This window comes from Balaenoptera musculus, chromosome 3 (genome assembly GCF_009873245.2).
Source record: "Balaenoptera musculus isolate JJ_BM4_2016_0621 chromosome 3, mBalMus1.pri.v3, whole genome shotgun sequence".
NCBI classification, from domain to species: Eukaryota; Metazoa; Chordata; class Mammalia; order Artiodactyla; family Balaenopteridae; genus Balaenoptera; species Balaenoptera musculus.
In genome coordinates, this window is record NC_045787.1 from 107,725,377 (window position 1) to 107,743,666 (window position 18,290).

At 42.3% G+C, this 18,290-nt stretch overlaps 3 protein-coding genes across 3 annotated transcripts in view; 2 read left to right on the forward strand and 1 right to left on the reverse strand.

Annotated features, from left to right (window-relative positions):
• Positions 1–18,290, forward strand: part of LYRM7 (LYR motif containing 7) — a 40,753-nt gene that overhangs the window by 19,403 nt on the left and 3,060 nt on the right. The gene's annotated exons all lie outside the window — the stretch shown is intronic.
• The window catches only part of CDC42SE2 (CDC42 small effector 2), a 201,398-nt gene that overhangs the window by 4,683 nt on the left and 178,425 nt on the right, over positions 1–18,290 (forward strand). The gene's annotated exons all lie outside the window — the stretch shown is intronic.
• LOC118892243 (tubulin polymerization-promoting protein-like) lies at positions 10,885–11,601 on the reverse strand. The gene is given in 2 exon segments (XM_036846624.1): positions 10,885–11,085; positions 11,088–11,601. Coding segments are annotated over 2 exon segments (666 nt in total). The 5' UTR covers positions 11,595–11,601; the 3' UTR covers positions 10,885–10,926.

Below are 18,290 nucleotides of genomic sequence, written 5' to 3' on the forward strand. Positions count from 1 at the left end.
AGCATTTGTTGTTTGTAGATTTTCTGATGATGCCCATTCTAACAGGAGTGAGGTGATACCTCATTGTAGTTTTGATTTGCATTTCTCTAATAATTAGTGATGTTGAGCATCTTTTCATGTGCTTCGTGGCCGTCTGTATGTCTTCTTTGAAGAAATGTCTATTTAGGTCTTCTGCCCATTTTTGGATTGGGGTGTTTGTTTCTTTAATATTGAGCTGAATGAGCTGTTTATATATTTTGGAGATTAATCCTTTGTCCGTTGATTCGTTTGCAAATATTTTCTCCCATTCTGAGGGTTGTCTTTTCGTCTTGTTTATGGTTTCCTTTGCTGTGCAAAAGCTTTGAAGTTTCATTAGGTCCCATTTGTTTATTTTTGTTTTTATTTCCATTACTGTAGGAGGTGGATCAAAAAAGATCTTGCTGTGATTTATGTCAAAGAGTGTTCTTCCTATGTTTTCCTCTAAGAGTTTTATAGTGTCCAGTCTTATATTTAGGTCTCGAATCCATTTTGAGTTTATTTTTGTGTATGGTGTTAGGGAGTGTTCTAATTTCATTCTTTTACATGTAGCTGTCCAGTTTTCCCAGCACCACTTATTGAAGAGACTGTCTTTTCTCCATTGTATATCTTTGCCTCCTTTGTCATAGATTAGTTGACCATAGGTGCGTGGGTTAACCTCTGGGCTTTCTATCTTGTTCCATTGATCTATGTTTCTGTTTTTGTGCCAGTACCATATTGTCTTGATTACTGTAGCTTTGTAGTATAGTCTGAAGTCAGGGAGTCTGATTCCTCCAGCTCCATTTTTTTCCCTCAAGACTGCTTTGGCTATTCGGGGTCTTTTGTGTCTCCATACAAATTTTAAGATGATTTGTTCTAGCTCCGTAAAAAATGCCATTGGTAATTTGATAGGGATTGCATTGAATCTGTAGATTGCTTTGGGTAGTATACTCATTTTCACAATGTTGATTCTTCCAATCCAAGAACATGGTATATCTCTCCATCTGTTGGTATCATCTTAAATTTCTTTCATCAGTGTCTCATAGTTTTCTGCATACAGGTCTTTTATCTCCCTAGGTAGGTTTATTCCTAGGTATTTGATTCTTTTTGTTGCAGTGGTAAATGGGAGTGTTTCCATAATTTCTCTTTCAGATTTTTCATCATTAGTGTATAGGAATGCAAGAGATTTCTGTGCATTAATTTTGTATCCTGCAACTTTACCATATTCATTAATTAGCTCTAGCAGTTTTCTGGTGGCAGTTTTAGGATTCTCTATGTATAGTATCACGTCATCCGCAAACAGTGACAGTTTTACTTCTTCTTTTCCAATTTGTATTCCTTTTATTTCTTTTTCTTCTCTGATTGCCGTGGCTAGGACTTCCAGAACTATGTTGAATAATAGTGGTGAGAGTGGACATCCTTGTCTCGTTCCTGATCTTAGAGGAAATGCTTTCAGTTTTTCACCATTGAGAATGATGTTTGCTGTGGGTTTGTCATATATGGCCTTTATTATGTTGAGGTAGGTTCCCTCTATGCCCACTTTCTGGAGAGTTTTTATCATAAATGGGTGTTGAATTTTGTCAAAAGCTTTTTCTGCATCTATTGAGATGATCATATGGTTTTTATTCTTCAATTTGTTAATATGGTGTATCACATTGATTGATTTGCGTATATCGAAGAATCCTTGCATCCCTGGGATAAATCCCACTTGATCGTGGTGTATGATCCTTTTAATGTGTTGTTGGATTCTGTTTGCTAGTATTTTGTTGAGGATTTTTGCATCTATATTCATCAGTGATATTGGTCTGTAATTTTCTTTTTTTGTAGTGTCTTTGTCTGGTTTTGGTATCAGGGTGATGGTGGCCTCACAGAATGAGTTTGGGAGTGTTCCTTCCTCTGCAATTTTTTGGAAGAGTTTGAGAAGGATAGGTGTTAGCTCTTCTCTAAATGTTTGATAGAATTCACCTGTGAAGCCATCTGGTCCTGGACTTTTGTTTGTTGGAAGATTTTTAATCACAGTTTCAATTTCATTACTTGTGATTGGTCTCTTCATATTTTCTGTTTCTTCCTGGTTCAGTCTTGGAAGGTTATACCTTTCTAAAAATTTGTCCTTTTCTTCCAGGTTGTCCATTTTATTGGCATAAAGTTGCTTGTAGTAGTCTCTTAGGATGCTTTGTATTTCTGCGGTGTCTGTTGTAACTTCTCCTTTTTCATTTCTGATTTTATTGATTTGAGTCCTCTCCCTCTTTTTCTTGATGAGTCTGGCTAATGGCTTATCAATTTTGTTTATCTTCCCAAAGGACCAGCTTTTAGTTTTATTGATCTTTGCTATTGTTTTCTTTGTTTCTATTTCATTTATTTCTGCTCTGATCTTTATGATTTCTTTCCTTCTGCTAACTTTGGGTTTTGTTTGTTCTTCTTTCTCTAGTTTCTTTAGGTGTAAGGTTAGATTGTTTACTTGAGATTTTTCTTGTTTCTTGAGATAGGCTTGTATAGCTATAAACTTCCCTCTTAGAACTGCTTTTGCTGCATCCCATAGGTTTTGGGTCATCGTGTTTTCATTGTCATTTGTCTCTAGGTATTTTTTGATTTCCTCTTTGATTTCTTCAGTGATCTCTTGGTTATTTAGTAACGTATTGTTTAGCCTCCATGTGTTTGTCTTTTTTACGTTTTTTTCCCTGTAATTCATTTCTAATCTCATAGCGTTGTGGTCAGAGAAGATGCTTGATATGATTTCAATTTTCTTAAATTTACTGAGGCTTGATTTGTGACCCAAGATGTGATCTATCCTGGAGAATGTTCCGTGTGCACTTGAGAAGAATGTGTAATCTGCTGGTTTTGGATGGAATGTCCTATATATATCAATTAAATCTAACTGGTCTATTGTGTCATTTAAAGCTTCTGTTTCCTTATTTATTTTCATTTTGGATGATCTGTCCATTGGTGTAAGTGAGGTGTTAAAGTCCCCCACTATTATTGTGTTACTGTCGATTTCCTCTTTTATAGCTGTTAGCAGTTGCCTTATGTATTGAGGTGCTCCTATGTTGGGTGCATATATATTTATAATTGTTATATCTTCTTCTTGGATTGATCCCTTGATCATTATGTAGTGTCCTTCCTTGTCTCTTGTAACATTCTTTATTTTAAAGTCTATTTTATCTGGTATGAGTATTGCTACTCCAGCTTTCTTTTGATTTCCATTTGCATGGAATATCTTTTTCCATCCCCTCACTTTCAGTCTGTATGTGTCCCTAGGTCTAAAGTGGGTCTCTTGTAGACAGCATATAGATGGGTCTTGTTTTTGTATCCATTCAGCCAGTCTATGTCTTTTGGTTGGGGCATTTAATCCATTCACGTTTAAGGTAATTATCGATAATGTATGTTCCTATGACCATTTTCTTAATTGTTTTGGGTTTGTTTTTGTAGGTCCTTTTCTTCTCTTGTGTTTCCCACTTAGAGAAGTTCCTTTAGCATTTGTTGTAGAGTTGGTTTGGTGGTGCTGAATTCTCTTAGCTTTTGCTTGTCTGTAAAGCTTTTGATTTCTCCATCAAATCTAAATGAGATCCTTGCCGGGTAGAGTAATCTTGGTTGTAGGTTCTTCCCTTTCATCACTTTAAGTATATCATGCCACTCCCTTCTGGCTTGTAGAGTTTCTGCTGAGAAATCAGCTGTTAACCTTATGGGAGTTCCCTTGTATGTTATTTGTCGTTTTTCCCTTGCTGCTTTCAATAATTTTTCTTTGTCTTTAATTTTTAAAAAATCTTTTAAAAAAGAGTGCTTTCCTTATCCTTGAAGATAATTTCACTATTCTTTATTATAGATATAATAATTTCATCATTTGAGAGAAATTCCTTATTTTTAAAATCTTAAAAATATTGGGAAAACTATTTTCTTTCCAAGTATTCCCTACTTTTTTTGTATTTTTATTTTTGGTATGATCACAGGTACATGAATTTGGATTAATCATAATTTTTAATTCATATCAGTCTCATCATTGGTCCATTCTAGCCTTCCTAGGTTTTCTGTAGAAAAGTAAAAACTAACTATGACTTAGAACAATGAGTTAATTTCAGTATTTTTCTATACTTGCTTTGTCATTGACTATTGACATTTTCAAAGCCCTCTTTCTAATATGGATATTGGTCAACTGGTTTCAGTGTTGGCCTTTATCAAACATATATTCTATAGACAGTAACCAAATGTATGATTATAGATGGTACTAAGAAAACTCAAGACTTTAGGGCTATATATTTACTTAGTTTCTGAGTAGCATTATCTATGTTTTTTTAACTTCCTCTCTGGCATATATGTAAGACAAGCAAAATAGGAACATGCTTCTGAACACGTGTGATACATTTTTTTTAAAAAAGCATATACCCTTTCATATGCTCTCATGGTACCTTGTAATCTCCCTTCAGAGTATTTACCCAGCTTGCCATTGGGTATTATCTTTGTGATGTGTGTATGTGCTTTATTTCTCTCTCTGGTGCTAGATATTAGACTCCCTGAGGGCAGGAACTGTCTCACTCATTATTTTATCTATAGTTATTCATGAATATTTGTTAATTGTAGGAAAAAATACCCTTTCTGATCCAGAGTTTACCTTTATTGTTCCATCATCATTTTTCTCCCTAGTGGTTCAGTATACTTTGGACCTTTGGACAATTGCTTTTCTTCCTTTTCTCTTATCCTTTTACAAGATTTTATGCAGCACACCATTTAGATAGGGTTTAGAGAACACGTAGCATGCTGTTTTTTGTTTTGTTTGTTTTAAATTGATGAATAATCTCATACCATGGATTTGATGTACCACACTGCAACCATTTTAGCATTCATGCCACCTACAAAGGATCTCAAAGTCACCAGAGAGCAATATTATATTGCTGAGAATTAAAACAAACATGGGTGAGATGAATGATGAACTAGTAAAGACGGAGGATGGTGGATAAACATTTCTGCCTATGGATGGAAGAAGTTTTTTGAGATATGTGCTTCAAGGTCAGAGGCTTTAAGAAGACATATTTTCTGGCTAGTGTGCTTGTGCAGAAAAGCAGAGGATATCTGCATATTTAACAAGCTCCCCAGAATTTGAGCTCTTTGAGATCAGAGGCCTATATCGTGAGTCTTCTCCCTATTTCACAGAGTGGATATTGCTGAAGAAAAAAAGGTTAAATATATTCTTTGTCTGCATTGTGTTACCTAAATGATTGTAAAATAAGGTGTTTTTTGTTTTTGTTTTAATTGGAAAATAATAAAGAACAGTACTGAAAGAGAAAAAAAAAAGCTCTAGGAAGCTATTCTTTATTTCAGATGTGTTTTTAAACTTCTGTCCTTTCGTTTTTTATATTCTGCTTTGCCCTAAACTATCTTTATAGTTTGTATTCTAAGGCAGGTAAATGTGATTCAACCACCATTTATTCAATACCTGTTGTGCTAGGCACTAAGAATAGAACAGTGGTCAGTCCTTATGGAACTTAGAGCACCGTATTAGAAGATAAACAAAGTGTTCAGTCACAGTCCTTTGGCTGCCATATCAGGAGAGGTAGAGGGGCTGTTCAGGCACATAGGCAGAGCTCCAAATCCCAGACTTGGTGGGTCAGGAAGAGGTTCTTAAAGAAAACAATTTTGAGCAACCTAAATGTCCATCAACAGAGGAATGGATAAAGAAGAATGTGATACCTATATACAACGGAATATTACTCAGCCATAAAAAGGAACAAAATTGGGTCATTTGTACAGACATGGATGGACCTAGAGACTGTCATACAGAGTGAAGTTGAAGTAAGTCAGAAAGAGAAAAACAGGTATCGCATATTAACGCATATATGTGGAATCTAGAAAAAATGGTATAGATCATCTTATTTGCAGAACAGAAGTAGAGACACAGACATAGAGAACAAATGTATGGACACCAAGGGGGGATGGAGGAGGGTGGGATGAATTGGGAGATTGGGATTGACATATATACACTATTGATACTATGTATAAAATAGATAACTAATGAGAACCTGCCTTATAGCTCAGGGAAGTCTACTCAGTGCTCTGCGGTGACCTAAATGGGAAGGAAATCCAAAAGGGGGAATATATATATACACACGTATAGCTGATTCACTCAGCTATACAGTAGAAACTAACAACATTGTAAAGCAACTATACTCCAATAAAAAGTTAATTATAAAAAAAAGAAAATTTTGTATGCAAGTTCTCTGTTTAAACTCATTTGTATTTGTGTGTTTTATATATTGAGACTTTTTATAACTGCAGAGTTAAATATTTTAATGTCCTATAAATTATTTATATCCTAAATGCCTCTATGATTTCCACACGCTTACAAACCATGCCATTGAAAGATTTTTTTAATTGACAAATAGTTAACATACAACATTGTATTAGTTTTAGGTGTACAACATAATGGTTATATATAATCATTTCACTATGTATACAACATATATGTGTATATAGTGAAATGATTACCACCATAAGTTTTTAGTTAATATCCATGACCATACACAGTGACAGATTTCTTTCTTGTGATGAGAACTTTTAAGATTTACTGTTAGCATCTTTCAAATATACAATACAGTATTTTTAAAATTTATGTTATTGAAGTAGTTGATTTACAATGTTATGTTAATTTCTGCTGTACAGCAAAGTAATTCAGTTATACATATATACATTCTTTTTCATATTCTTTTCCATTATGGTTTATTACAGGATATTGAATATAGTTCCCTGTGCTATACAGTAGGACTTTGTTGTTTATCCATTCTATTTATAATAGTTTGCATCTGCTAATCCCAAACTCCCAATCCATCCCTCCCATACTGGCCCTCCCCTTTGGCAACCACAAGTCTGTTCTCTATGTCCGTGAGTCTGTTTCTGTTTCTAGATAAGTTTATTTATGTCATATTTTAGATTCCACATGTAAGTGATATCATATGGTATTTGTCTTTCTCTTTCTGACTTACTTCACTTAGTATGATAATCTCTAGGTCCATCTATGTTGCTGCAAATGGCATTATTTTATTCTTTTTTGTGTTTGAGTAGTATTCCACTGTGTATTTATACCACATCTTCTTTATGCATTCATCTGTTGATGAACATTTAGGTTGCTTCTATGTCTTGGTTATTGTGAATAGTGCTGCTGTGAACATAGGGGTGCATGTATCTTTTCATATTATAGTTCCGAATATATGCCCAGGAGTAGGATTGCTGGACCATATGGCAACTCTATTTTTAGCTCCCCCCCCATCTATATATACATTTATTTCCCTTTCCTGAAAAAAACTTAGTACAAACTAGTAGCATATGCTCCCTTTCAACTTTGAGTTATGTGCGTTTCCTTTGTTGTTTGGCTTGGTTTGGGGAAGAGAGAGGGTTAACCAAAGCATCTCAAAGCGCAGGGTTGACCACCTCCGGGACTTGCCTGGGGGCCACCACCAGCCACGCTGTCCACACGCCCATGGGCAAAGGCCACACCCGAGCCACAGGACTTCACAGACCGCTCAGTAGTCAGTCAGCGGAGGGAAGCTACTCAGGGTCAGAGTTCTAAGGACATTCCAGCCTTGCGGTGACTTCACAGTACAGCTGAATGATCAACCTGAGCGTATGGACAGGTGACAACGGTGTCCCCACCTGCATGCACTGTGGGACGGGGTGTGCCAGCTTGTGTGGGAACACTCCCGGAGGAAGGAGCCTGCTGGGTCCTCAGGGGTGGAGGCAGCACCAGCAGCCTCCCTTAAAGGTCCAGGCGGTGGCTGCTGTAGTTTTCGTGGGCCATGGCATCTGTGACTTATCTTCTCCCTGCCACCGGCGTAGCCACAGAAGCAGCCACAGGCGTTGCGCGGTGCGTGGTGGGGCTGTGTGCCGTTAAAACTCGATTCACGACAGCCGGTGGCTGAGCAGGTCCAGGCTTTGGGTGTGTGAGCCTGTCCACTTGGTGCTTCAGAGGGACGCCGCGGCCTGCGCTGAGCTCTCGGCCACTGGGGCGTGGATGTAGAGCAGCTTAGACAGGAGGCGATGCCGCTGGAGCTCCGCGTGCCTCTTCCTGACTGTAATTTTCATCGGCCTCAAACCTTAAGACTGAGGATATTCGAGGTGTAAAAATACTCCAGTATAAATATAGATCTCTTCCTATAATATTTTAAACTTACGTAATTTGAACGTCAGTTTTGGTGAACTGACCGCTGCCTAGTTGCTTATCCTAGAGCATTAAATAGAAATTAATAAGTACTGTGGCGCGATCAGTGTTCTCAAACGCTCGCTCTGCTGTCCTGGCGCTCGGCGCAGTCAGCATGGTGCGCCCCGACCACGGGTCCCTGCTTCCTGGCGGGCTTGCTGTGCAGTTTCCTTCGTTCACAGAGAGACATGTAGTTTCTAGTTAACCGCAGTTGGTAGAAGCGAATGGGTATTGCATAGAACACGCAGTGAAGATGCACACCTGCCTGTGTGTCCACAGCGTCCGGAGCCTGAGGGAGGCACGTGTGTCCGTGCAGAGCTTGGAGCCCGAGCGACATGCTGTGTTTGGGCTACACACAGATGCCGTGATAGAGCCGACGGGGAGGGGGCCACCGCTTCCTCCTGCCCTGAGCGGGAGATGTGCCCCCAGAGCTACACTTCGGGAAAGAAGCCTCAGGCGGGCTGGGGACACCTGAGACCCACCCAGACACCTCGGCCTCGGCAGCTCGGGAGCCCGCAAGTGCGGGGCTGAGGCAGGGATGGCCACGGGGGCAGCTGTGTGCACTTGACTTTCCTTAACCCAAGGAGGAGGTGCTGCTGTAACCATCGGGAAGATGGTTTCCTGCAGCGGGTGGTGTCGGCCCCGCAGGCCGGCCCCGCAGTGGGGGGCAGCGTGAGGAAGCGTACCAGGACGGCACTGGCGTGGTTTCTTCTGCTCAGACCACCTCCCATGTGCTCCCGGGCAGGCCAGCCCCTGACCGGCTGGGAGGGCTGGACTCCAGGGTCCTGCTGCGGGATGGCTGGCGGTGGGGGGGGGCAGTGCCGGGCTGTCGGGCAGGCAGAGACCCGCAGCGTCTGGGTAGAGGGTGGGCCTGGGGAGGAGTCCTGTCCCGAGTCCACGGAGAGGAACCGGCCGGCCCTGGAACATGGGCTTTCCCATCTGTGATCAACTTAGTGCTCAGAAACACTCTGCACGTTCAGAGTTCTCTGCAGACGCGATTCCCCAGGTGACTCTTGCCTCTGGAGGGAGGAGAGGAGCCCAGGGCGGGGGTCGGTGTCCTGCCTGCTTTCCCCCAGCCCTCGGGCCTCAGTTTCCTGGTGGTGGATTGCGGGCCTGGCTGGGCAGCTTCGGATCCCCAAGTTTTAGAAACTTTCTAGACGGCAGCGATTCACATCCTTGCAGTGACCCCGGACGCCTGTGCTGCATCACTTCTGGGTGATAGTGCGGTGAGGTGCCAGGGCCTCAGGACGAAGCTGCCCGCAGAGGCCACCACCATCCCAGGGGGAGCCCCGTGCGAGTAGCCGTGTCGGCTGGGAGCACTGGCCTGAGCCCCTTCGTGTGGGTGGGCGGGGTCTCCCAAGTCCAGCCGTGACCAACGTGCCTGCCATGGCAGTGCTGGCCTTTCTCACAGCCACCTGTGCCGTGGGCCAGGCCGTGTGTCCATGGAGGGGTGCCCCTAACTGGCCTGCTGCCCTGGACACAGGACAGATAGCGGCAGGGCGGTTGGATTCCTGGGAAGCATTCCCCAGGGGCTGCCATGGGCTTCCCCCAGGACCGAAACCAGGACCACAGAGCCCAGAAGGTTACCCGCCAGGCTGTGGCCATGTCCATGCAAAGGGACACATTGCCAAGGGCCCACTGTGACAGCAGGAGGCCCCACCTCTGGTCTCTCAGAGAAACCAAACCCCGCAGATGCTGCTGACCTCTGGCCCTCCCCTGGCCTGGCCCTGCCCTGCGGTTTCTGCACTCCAGGGCGGGGAGGACAGGGAAGGCCGCTCACGGAGGCTCCAGAGAGGCCAGAGGAACCACAGCGGCCGGGGGAGCAAGGAGAGAGCCGGCGGGCCACCCGCAGCCTCTAGTCCAGGGCCCCGGGGGTCTTCCCCGCTCGGGGCCGGGAGACAGGGGCCTCTGGGAGGGAGTCACAGAGATGGAATATTCTGAGCCTTCCCTGAGCCGTTCTGAGAATAAACATGCATCACTGTTTCCTATTTCTTCTCAGAGAAGCGAAATGAATTGCCCTTAGTTTCCATTTTGAAATCTTGTGACGTCACACTTCGAGTCACTTTGGTCGACAGAGGCTTCTTCCCTTGAACAGCAACCCTCAGCTCGGCGCCCGCCACCAGCGCAGACCTGGTCCTCGGTTTGTGTGCCTGAGCGCATGTGGGTGCGTGCGTGTGCGTGCGTGGGTGCGTGCGTAGCTGGGTGTGTGCGTGTGCGTGCGTCGTGGGTGCTTAGTGTGTGTGGGTGCGTGTGTGCGTAGGTGCGGGCGTGGGTGCATGTGCGTGCGTGCATGTGTGCGTGGGTGTGCAATGGTGCACTGTGTGCCCTGCCTCCCATACCTGCGTGGTGCTCTCGGGGCACTGCGGCGCCGTGTCCGGGACTCCGTCTGCTTTATCGGTGCTGCTGGTTGGTGCCTTGGCGCTTGCGGGTCAGCACTCCCCAGACAGCGTCTGCCCACCAGCTCCTTTAAAACACTCCTTTTGCTGCAAACCAGTGGCCGGTGTGGTCTGGCCCTGGGAGACACTTGGAAAGGGTCATTCTGCCCACTTCCTGCAGGGACGAGGCAGTTTGTGTTAGGAAAGGTGAGTCGGGGCCAAAGCTGGGGTCGAGGGGAGGTGCGGGCCCGCGGGGGAGGGAGGCCTGGTGCCTCCGCGGCGGCCCAGCCCTGGGTCCGAGTTCTGCCTGCAAGCAAGGAATGTAACAAAGTGTGAGGCGGCGGGGGGGACCGGGGCGACAGGAGAAGGCCCCGCCGGCTACTTGCCCCCCTGCACCTTCTGGTCGTAGGTGCCCAAGTGCTTGTAGCCCGGCACGTAGCCCGACTCGTCCACCAGGTCCACGCGGCCTGCCCTGCCCTTGCCCCTTCCGGACGGGTCCAAGCGCTCCTTGTGGGAGCCCCGTGAACTTGTTCTTGTCCCATGAGCCGCGACACGGTGAGCAAGGAGATGGCTTTCGTCACCCCCGAGATGATGGGGGCCTTGCCCTCAGTGAGCCTGTGCACCTCTTGGGCGGCCTCCTCACTGCTCTTGTCTTTGAATCTCTTCTTGGCCAGCTCCTCCAGAGCTTCCTTGAACTGGTCAAATGTGATGGTCCTGCAGGACTTGCCCTTGATCTTGCTGAAGACGATGTCTGTGTTGGTGACGGTCATGTTCTTGCCATTGATCACCTGGCAGTCCCTGCACAGCTTGGACCAGTTCTTGCCATGCATCTCCTTACAGGTGGCCCTGGTGTACCAGTGCACCGTAAACCTCTGGAAGGCCTCCTCCAGGGCGCTGGGCTCTGGGCCCGCGGTGGCTGCCCCTTCGCTGGCGCCCTCCGACTCTAGTGATAGCCTCTTTGCTGCCTTGTCCTTCGTGGGGTCCCCTGGGGACTTGGGGGGCATCTTGTTGGCGGGCTTGGGGGCCTTGGGCCTGCTGTCAGCCATGCTCAGAGATGCGGCGACTGCAGCAGGTGCCTCCGCGACTCGCAGGTGAGCGACCCAGTCTATTTTTAGTTTTTTGAGGCACCTTCATACTGTTTTCCGTAGTGGCTGCACCAATTTACATTCCTACCAACAAGTAGGAGGGTTCCCTTTTTTCCACACCCTCTCCAGCATTTGTTATTTGTAAATTTTTTCATGATGGCCCTTCTGACTGGTGTGAGGTGGTACCTCACTGTAGTTTTGATTTGCATTTCTCTAATAATTAGTGATGTTGAGCATCTTTTCATGTGCCTATTGGTCATCCTGTTGTCTTCTTGGAAGAAATGTCTATTTAGGTCTTCTGCCCATTTTTCAATTGGGTTGTTGTTTTGGTATATGATCCTTTTAATGTATTGTTGAATTCAGTTTCCTACCATTTTGTTGAGGGTTTTTGCATCTATGTTCAACTGGGACATTGGTCTGTAATTTTCTTATAGTGTGCTTGTTTGGTTTTAGTATTAGGCTAATGCTAGACTCATAAAATGTGTTTGGACGTGTACCTTCCTCTTCTGTTCTTTTATTTATTTTTTTAAATCTTGACCTAAATTTTGATTTGGGGCCATAATTGAGTTAAAACATGTTTATTTTAAGAAATTAATTTTTAAATGATACATTTAATATGACCATAAGAGATAAGCTTTTTCAGGGGCCTAAAATACAGGAAATAAATCACGATCTTAGTGTGGTTCCTTGTTGAGATCTGACAACTTCCTAAACTAATGTTGTTTTGGTACTTTGATATCTAATACAGAGAGCAAGGTTAGGAATTTTATAATCAATAAAATAATCACAGTGAAAAACAGTATACTGCATGTAAATATACCTGTAATATGTTTGGCGTAATTAAAGTATTAGCAATTAATGAATGTAGAAAAATTCAATTGTAGGATGCCTTCTGATTTCATAGATTGCATAATAAGATAAATTGTGTGAAGGGATAGAGTAATGAATATCTGACAGTTTTTCTGGTTATTTACCACTTTCTGAATGTCCTTGTCTTACTTCAGGAATTTCCATCTCTATGAGCTCTAAATTCCCAGGATAGGATCTAGAATATTCATTTCCTCAGTTTCCTTTGCAGCTCAGGCACATGTATTTAACATAGGTGCAGCACACTACCTGTACTGTATTCAGAAGTGAGCTTGAGAAAAGAGGCTTGGCACAGAACTCATTTTGCTGGCAAGAGTTAGCATCAGTGGTTGCGGAGTCAAGTTACTGATCCAGAAGTGTCATTGGTGTGGTAGCAGGAACAGATGTAGTAAAGTTGAGTTTCTGGCAACATCCGAAGTATAGCATGTTGTGCTCCATGAGGGTAGAAATAGTGATAGTTATTTCTAGTGCTCCATAGGCAGCAGCAGTTTTCGTCATCAGGCCAGTTCTATGGTATGTCTTTGGACATTGTTCCTGGAAGCTTAGCCTCAAGCCTGCCTGATTCTTAAGCCTTCACAATAATTCCTTGAGTTAGACCAATAAACTGTTAACGAATACCTTTTCTGCCTCATTAGCCAGAGTCAGCTTCTGTTACTTATAACGAAGAACAACAGAAGTTGTTGTCAGAAGTGAGATACTGAAAATTACACAACCTAAAATGTGAAATTAGTTGAATGGAAGACAGGGGTAGAGGGGAGTGTTGTTAACATGGACCTGACCATTACAGGCCTTAAGCTGGTGGCTCTTGTTATGTAGTAGTGAACGTAAGGTTAGTGCCACTTACTGTTTTTTGGGAGTACAGCTACAGCAATAAGGGATATAATTCGAATGTCAGTGTGTGCTCGTTATTTCTTCCTGCTTTCAGCAAAATATTGAAAAAGAGGATTAATGCAGGTTAAGCTAGTCAGTCTTCAAAGCAAAGATGGAAAGAAGTACTACTTTGTGAAGGGACACTCCTTGCTACAACCTGGAATCTGATTGAGGGTCCTATAATTTAGAGCCTTGCAGGCCTAAAAATGCCAGCTGCTCCTATCCACTAAAACTAAAGCCAATACAAGCAGGGGGTCTCTTAGCTCTAATATAAGATCAGTGCCCCAAGCTTTCCCATTTGCCAGACAAAGATCAGATATATGATGCATTTACTCACTGGAGCCTATAGTTTTTTATTGTGTTAAGAAGTGTCCATTAAGCTAAGAGTTAAGGAGATGGGACAGCATAGAGACCATAACCAGAGAATGAAAATCTTCATGCTTAGTAACTGTGTCAAGATGTTTGCCTGTGGCTACTTGCACATGGAAATGACTGGAAAAAAATAGATTTGAAGTTATAAAATTTTTGAATAAATTGTATTGCCAAGAAACCCCAAGTTTGGCTAGCTCTCTTCCACTCTTAATGCCATCCCTGGGTCCCTTAACTCATATCAAGAGGAATTGGATTATGAAAGCTTCAGAGCCTCAAAGAAGGGCATTTTTTTTTTAAAATAATTAATTAATTAATTTATTTATGGCTGTATTGGGTCTTCGTTTCTGTGCGAGGGCTTTCTCTAGTTGCGGCAAGTGGGGGGCACTCTTCATCGTGGTGCGTGGGCCTCCTACTATCGCGGCCTCTCTTTTTGCAGAGCACAGGCTCCAGACGCGCAGGCTCAGCAGTTGTGGCTCACGGGCCCAGTTGCCCCGCGGCATGTGGGATCTTCCCAGACCAGGGCTCGAACCCGTGTGCCCTGCATTGGCAGGCAGACTCTCAACCACTGCGCCACCAGGGAAGCCCCAGAAGGGCATTTTTTGTAATATCCCCACATCTGGATCCCCCAGAGGACAGACCAGAAGCCTTGAAGGACAGTGGACAATAGAGGGTCTTTGGGTCTCCCAGAAAACAGGATTAGGTATTGCCAGTTTGGCTGACTAGAGTTTATTGCTCTGCCAAAAGCAAGGAGCTTTTGCTCCTCTGTCCAGAAGGATTTAGAATTTAGGATTTGCTGCGGAGCAGTAACTGCCATGTGTTTTCCATTCCAGGTTTTTATTGCTGTATCCTGTTTATTCTTTACTATGCTCCAGTAGGTATCTACCATGTGAGCCACAGCTGGACCTAATGGAAAGGCTAGCACATCAGCTAGAGATCCTTGATTTGAACATGGATGAGATCTTAGGGGTCAAGTAGTAAACGGATGTAGTATTCTATATATCGGAAGAAGGGTGCATATTCATGTTGTGTAGCTAAAAGGGTGGATGGGTTGTTACCTCTCCAATATCCTTTCTTTCTCACTAACTGAAAAATTGTGTTCAGAGTACAGTGTGACAGGAGAGACAAAAAAGTGATATCTCAGACCATGTGACACCTTTCTGGTCAGTGTAAGCAGCTGTCTACTGAATGTTGCTTCCAGTAAAGCTATTGTTTTCCTGTTAAAAAGCATAGGCCGAGCTAGCACTCTCCTTTTCGCCCTTTTCACCTCTTCCTGCCTGGAATGCAGATGTGATGTGACAGCAGTAGTGAAGACAGAAACGATACATGAAGAGTAGCAGAACAGGAAAAAAAGAAGAGCCTGGGTCCTTGGTGGTACTAAGGACCTGCAGTAGCCTAGGGTTGCCTTAATCTATATTTCTTGATATGTGAGAAAATTAAATCTCTTACTTAAACCACTGTTTGTTGGACTTTTGGTTAATCTGTCTTTTCCACTAGCTTGTGAACTGTTTGAAGCTGAGGAGACTTTTTTTTAAATTGAGGTATAGTTGACATATAACACTATACTAGTTTCAAGTATACAACATAATGATTCTATATTTATTTATATATATATATATATACATTTTGATCCTTTTAATTTGTTGTTGGATTCTGTTTGCTAGTATTTTGTTGAGGATTTTTGCGTCTATATTCATCAGTGGTATTGGTCAGTAATTTTCTTTTTTTTGTAGTATTTTTGTCTGGTTTTGGTGTCAGGGTGATGATGGCCTCATAGGATGAGTTTGGGAGTGTTCCTTCCTCTGCAGTTTTTTGGAAGAGTTTGAGAAGGATAGGTGTTAGCTCTTCTCTAAATGTTTGATAGAATTCACCTGTGAAGCCATCTGGTCCTGGACTTTTGTTTGTTGGAAGATTTTTAATCACAGTTTCCATTTCATTACTTGTGATTGGTCTGTTCATATTTTCTATTTCTTCCCGGTTCAGTCTTGGAAGGTTATACCTTTCTAAGAATTTGTCCATTTCTTCCAGGTTGTCCATTTTATTGGCATAGAGTTGCTTGTAGTAGTCTCTTAGGATGCTTTGTATTTCTGCGGTGTCTGTTGTAACTTCTCCTTTTTCATTTCTGATTTTATTGATTTGAGTCCTCTCCCTCTTTTTCTTGATGAGTCTGGCTAATGGTTTATCAATTTTGCTTATCTTCTCAGAACCAGTTTTTAGTTTTATTGATCTTTGCTATTGTTTTCTTTGTTTCTATTTCATTTATTTCTGCTCTGATCTTTATGATTTCTTTCCTTCTACTAACTGTGGGTTTTGTTTGTTTTCTTTCTCTAGTTCCTTTAGGTGTAAGGTTAGATGGTTTACTTGAGATTTTTCTTGTTTCTTGAGGTAGGCTTTATACTGCTATAAACTTCCCTCTTAGAACTGCTTTTGCTGCATCCCATAGGTTTTGAATCGTCATGTTTTCATTGTCATTTGTCTCTAGGTATTTTTTGATTTCCTCTTTGATTTCTTCAGTGACACTTGGTTATTTAGTAACGTATTGTTTAGCCTCCATGTGTTTGTGTTTTTTACGTTTTTTTCCCTGTAATTCATTTCTAATCTCATAAGGTTGTGGTCAGAAAAGATGCTTGATATGATTTCAATTTTCTTAAATTTACTGAGCCTTAATTTGTGACCCAAGATGTGATCTATCCTGGAGAATGTTCCATGTGCACTTGAGAAGAAAGTGTAATCTGCTGTTTTTTGGATGGAATGTCCTATAAATATCAATTAAATCTATCTGGTCTATTGTGTCATTTAAAGCTTGTGTTTCCTTACTAATTTTCTGTTTGGAGGATCTGTCCATTGGTGTAAGTGAGGTGTTAAAGTCCCCCACTATTACTGTGTTACTGTTGATTTCCACTTTTATAGCTGTTAGCAGTTGCCTTATGTATTGAGGTGCTCCTGTGTTGGGTGCATATATATTTATAATTGTTATATCTTCTTGGCTTGATCCCTTGATCACTACGTAGTGTCCTTCTTTGTCTCTTGTAACATTCTTTATTTTAAAGTCTATTTTATCTGGTATGAGTATTGCTACTCCAGCTTTCTTTTGATTTCCATTTGCATGGAATATCTTTTTCCATCCACTCACTTTCAGTGTGTATGTGTCCCTAGGTCTGAAGTGGGTCTCTTGTAGACAGCATATATATGGGTCTTGTTTTTGTATCCATTCAGCAAGACTGTGTCTTTTGGTTGGAGCATTTAATCCACTCACCTTTAAGCTAACTATCGATATGTATGTTCCTATTACCATTTTCTTAATTGTTATGGGTTTGTTTTTGTAGGTCCTTTTCTTCTCTTGTGTTTCCCACTTAGAGCAGTTCCTTTAGCATTTGTTGTAGAGCTGGTTTGGTGGTGCTGAATTCTCTTAGCTTTTGCTTGTCTGTAAAGCTTTTGATTTCTCCATCGAATCTGAATGAGATCCTTGCCGGGTAGAGTAATCTTGGTTGTAGTTTCTTCCCTTTCATCACTTTAAATATATCGTGCCATTCCCTTCTGGCTTGTAGAGTTTCTGCTGAGAAATCAGCTGTTAACCTTATGGGAGTTCCCTTGTATGTTATTTGTCATTTTTCCCTTGTTGCTTTTAATACTTTGTCTTTAATTTTTGTCAGTTTGATTACTATGTGTCTTGGCATGTTTCTCCTTGGGTTTATCCTGCCTGGGACTGTCTGTGCTTCCTGGACTTGGGTGGCTATTTCCTTTCCCATGTTAGGGAAGTTTTCGACTACAGTCTATTCAAATATTTTCTCAGGTCCTTTCTCTCTCTCTTCCCCTTCTGGGACCCCTATAATGCGAATGTTGTTGCGTTTAACGTTGTCCCCGAGGTCTCTTAGGCTGTCTTCATTTCTTTTCATTCTTTTTTCTGTTCTGCAGCAGTGAATTCCACCATTCTGTCTTCCAGGTCACTTATCTGTTCTGCCTCAGTTATCCTGCTGTTGATTTCTTCCAGTGTATTTTTCATTTCAGTTATTGTATCGTTCATCTCTGTTTGTTTGTTCTTTAATTCTTCTACATGTTTGTTCTTTAATTCTTCTACATCTTTGTTAAACATTTCTTGCATCTTCTCGATCTTTGCCTCCATTCTTTTTCCAAGGTCCTGGATCATCTTTACTATCATTATTCTGAATTCCTTTTCTGGAAGGTTTCCTATCTCCACTTCATTTAGTTGTTTTTCTGGGGTTTTATCTTGTTCCTTCATCTGGTACATAGCCCTCTGCCCTTTCATCTTGTGTATCTTCTGTGAATGTGGTTTTGTTCCACCGGCTGCAGGATTGTATTTACTCTTGCTTTGCGGTCTGTCCTCTCTATTTATATATATTTTGAAATGATCACCACAGTAAGTCTAGTTAATCTGTCCCCATAATAGTTAAAAAAATTTTTTTCTTGTGATGAGGACTTTTAAGATTCTATTAGCAACTTTCAAGTATGCAGTACAGTATTATTAACTAAAGTCACCGTGCTGTACTTAAGAGACTATTATGTATTTATCTCTGTAACTTCATTTCTTGA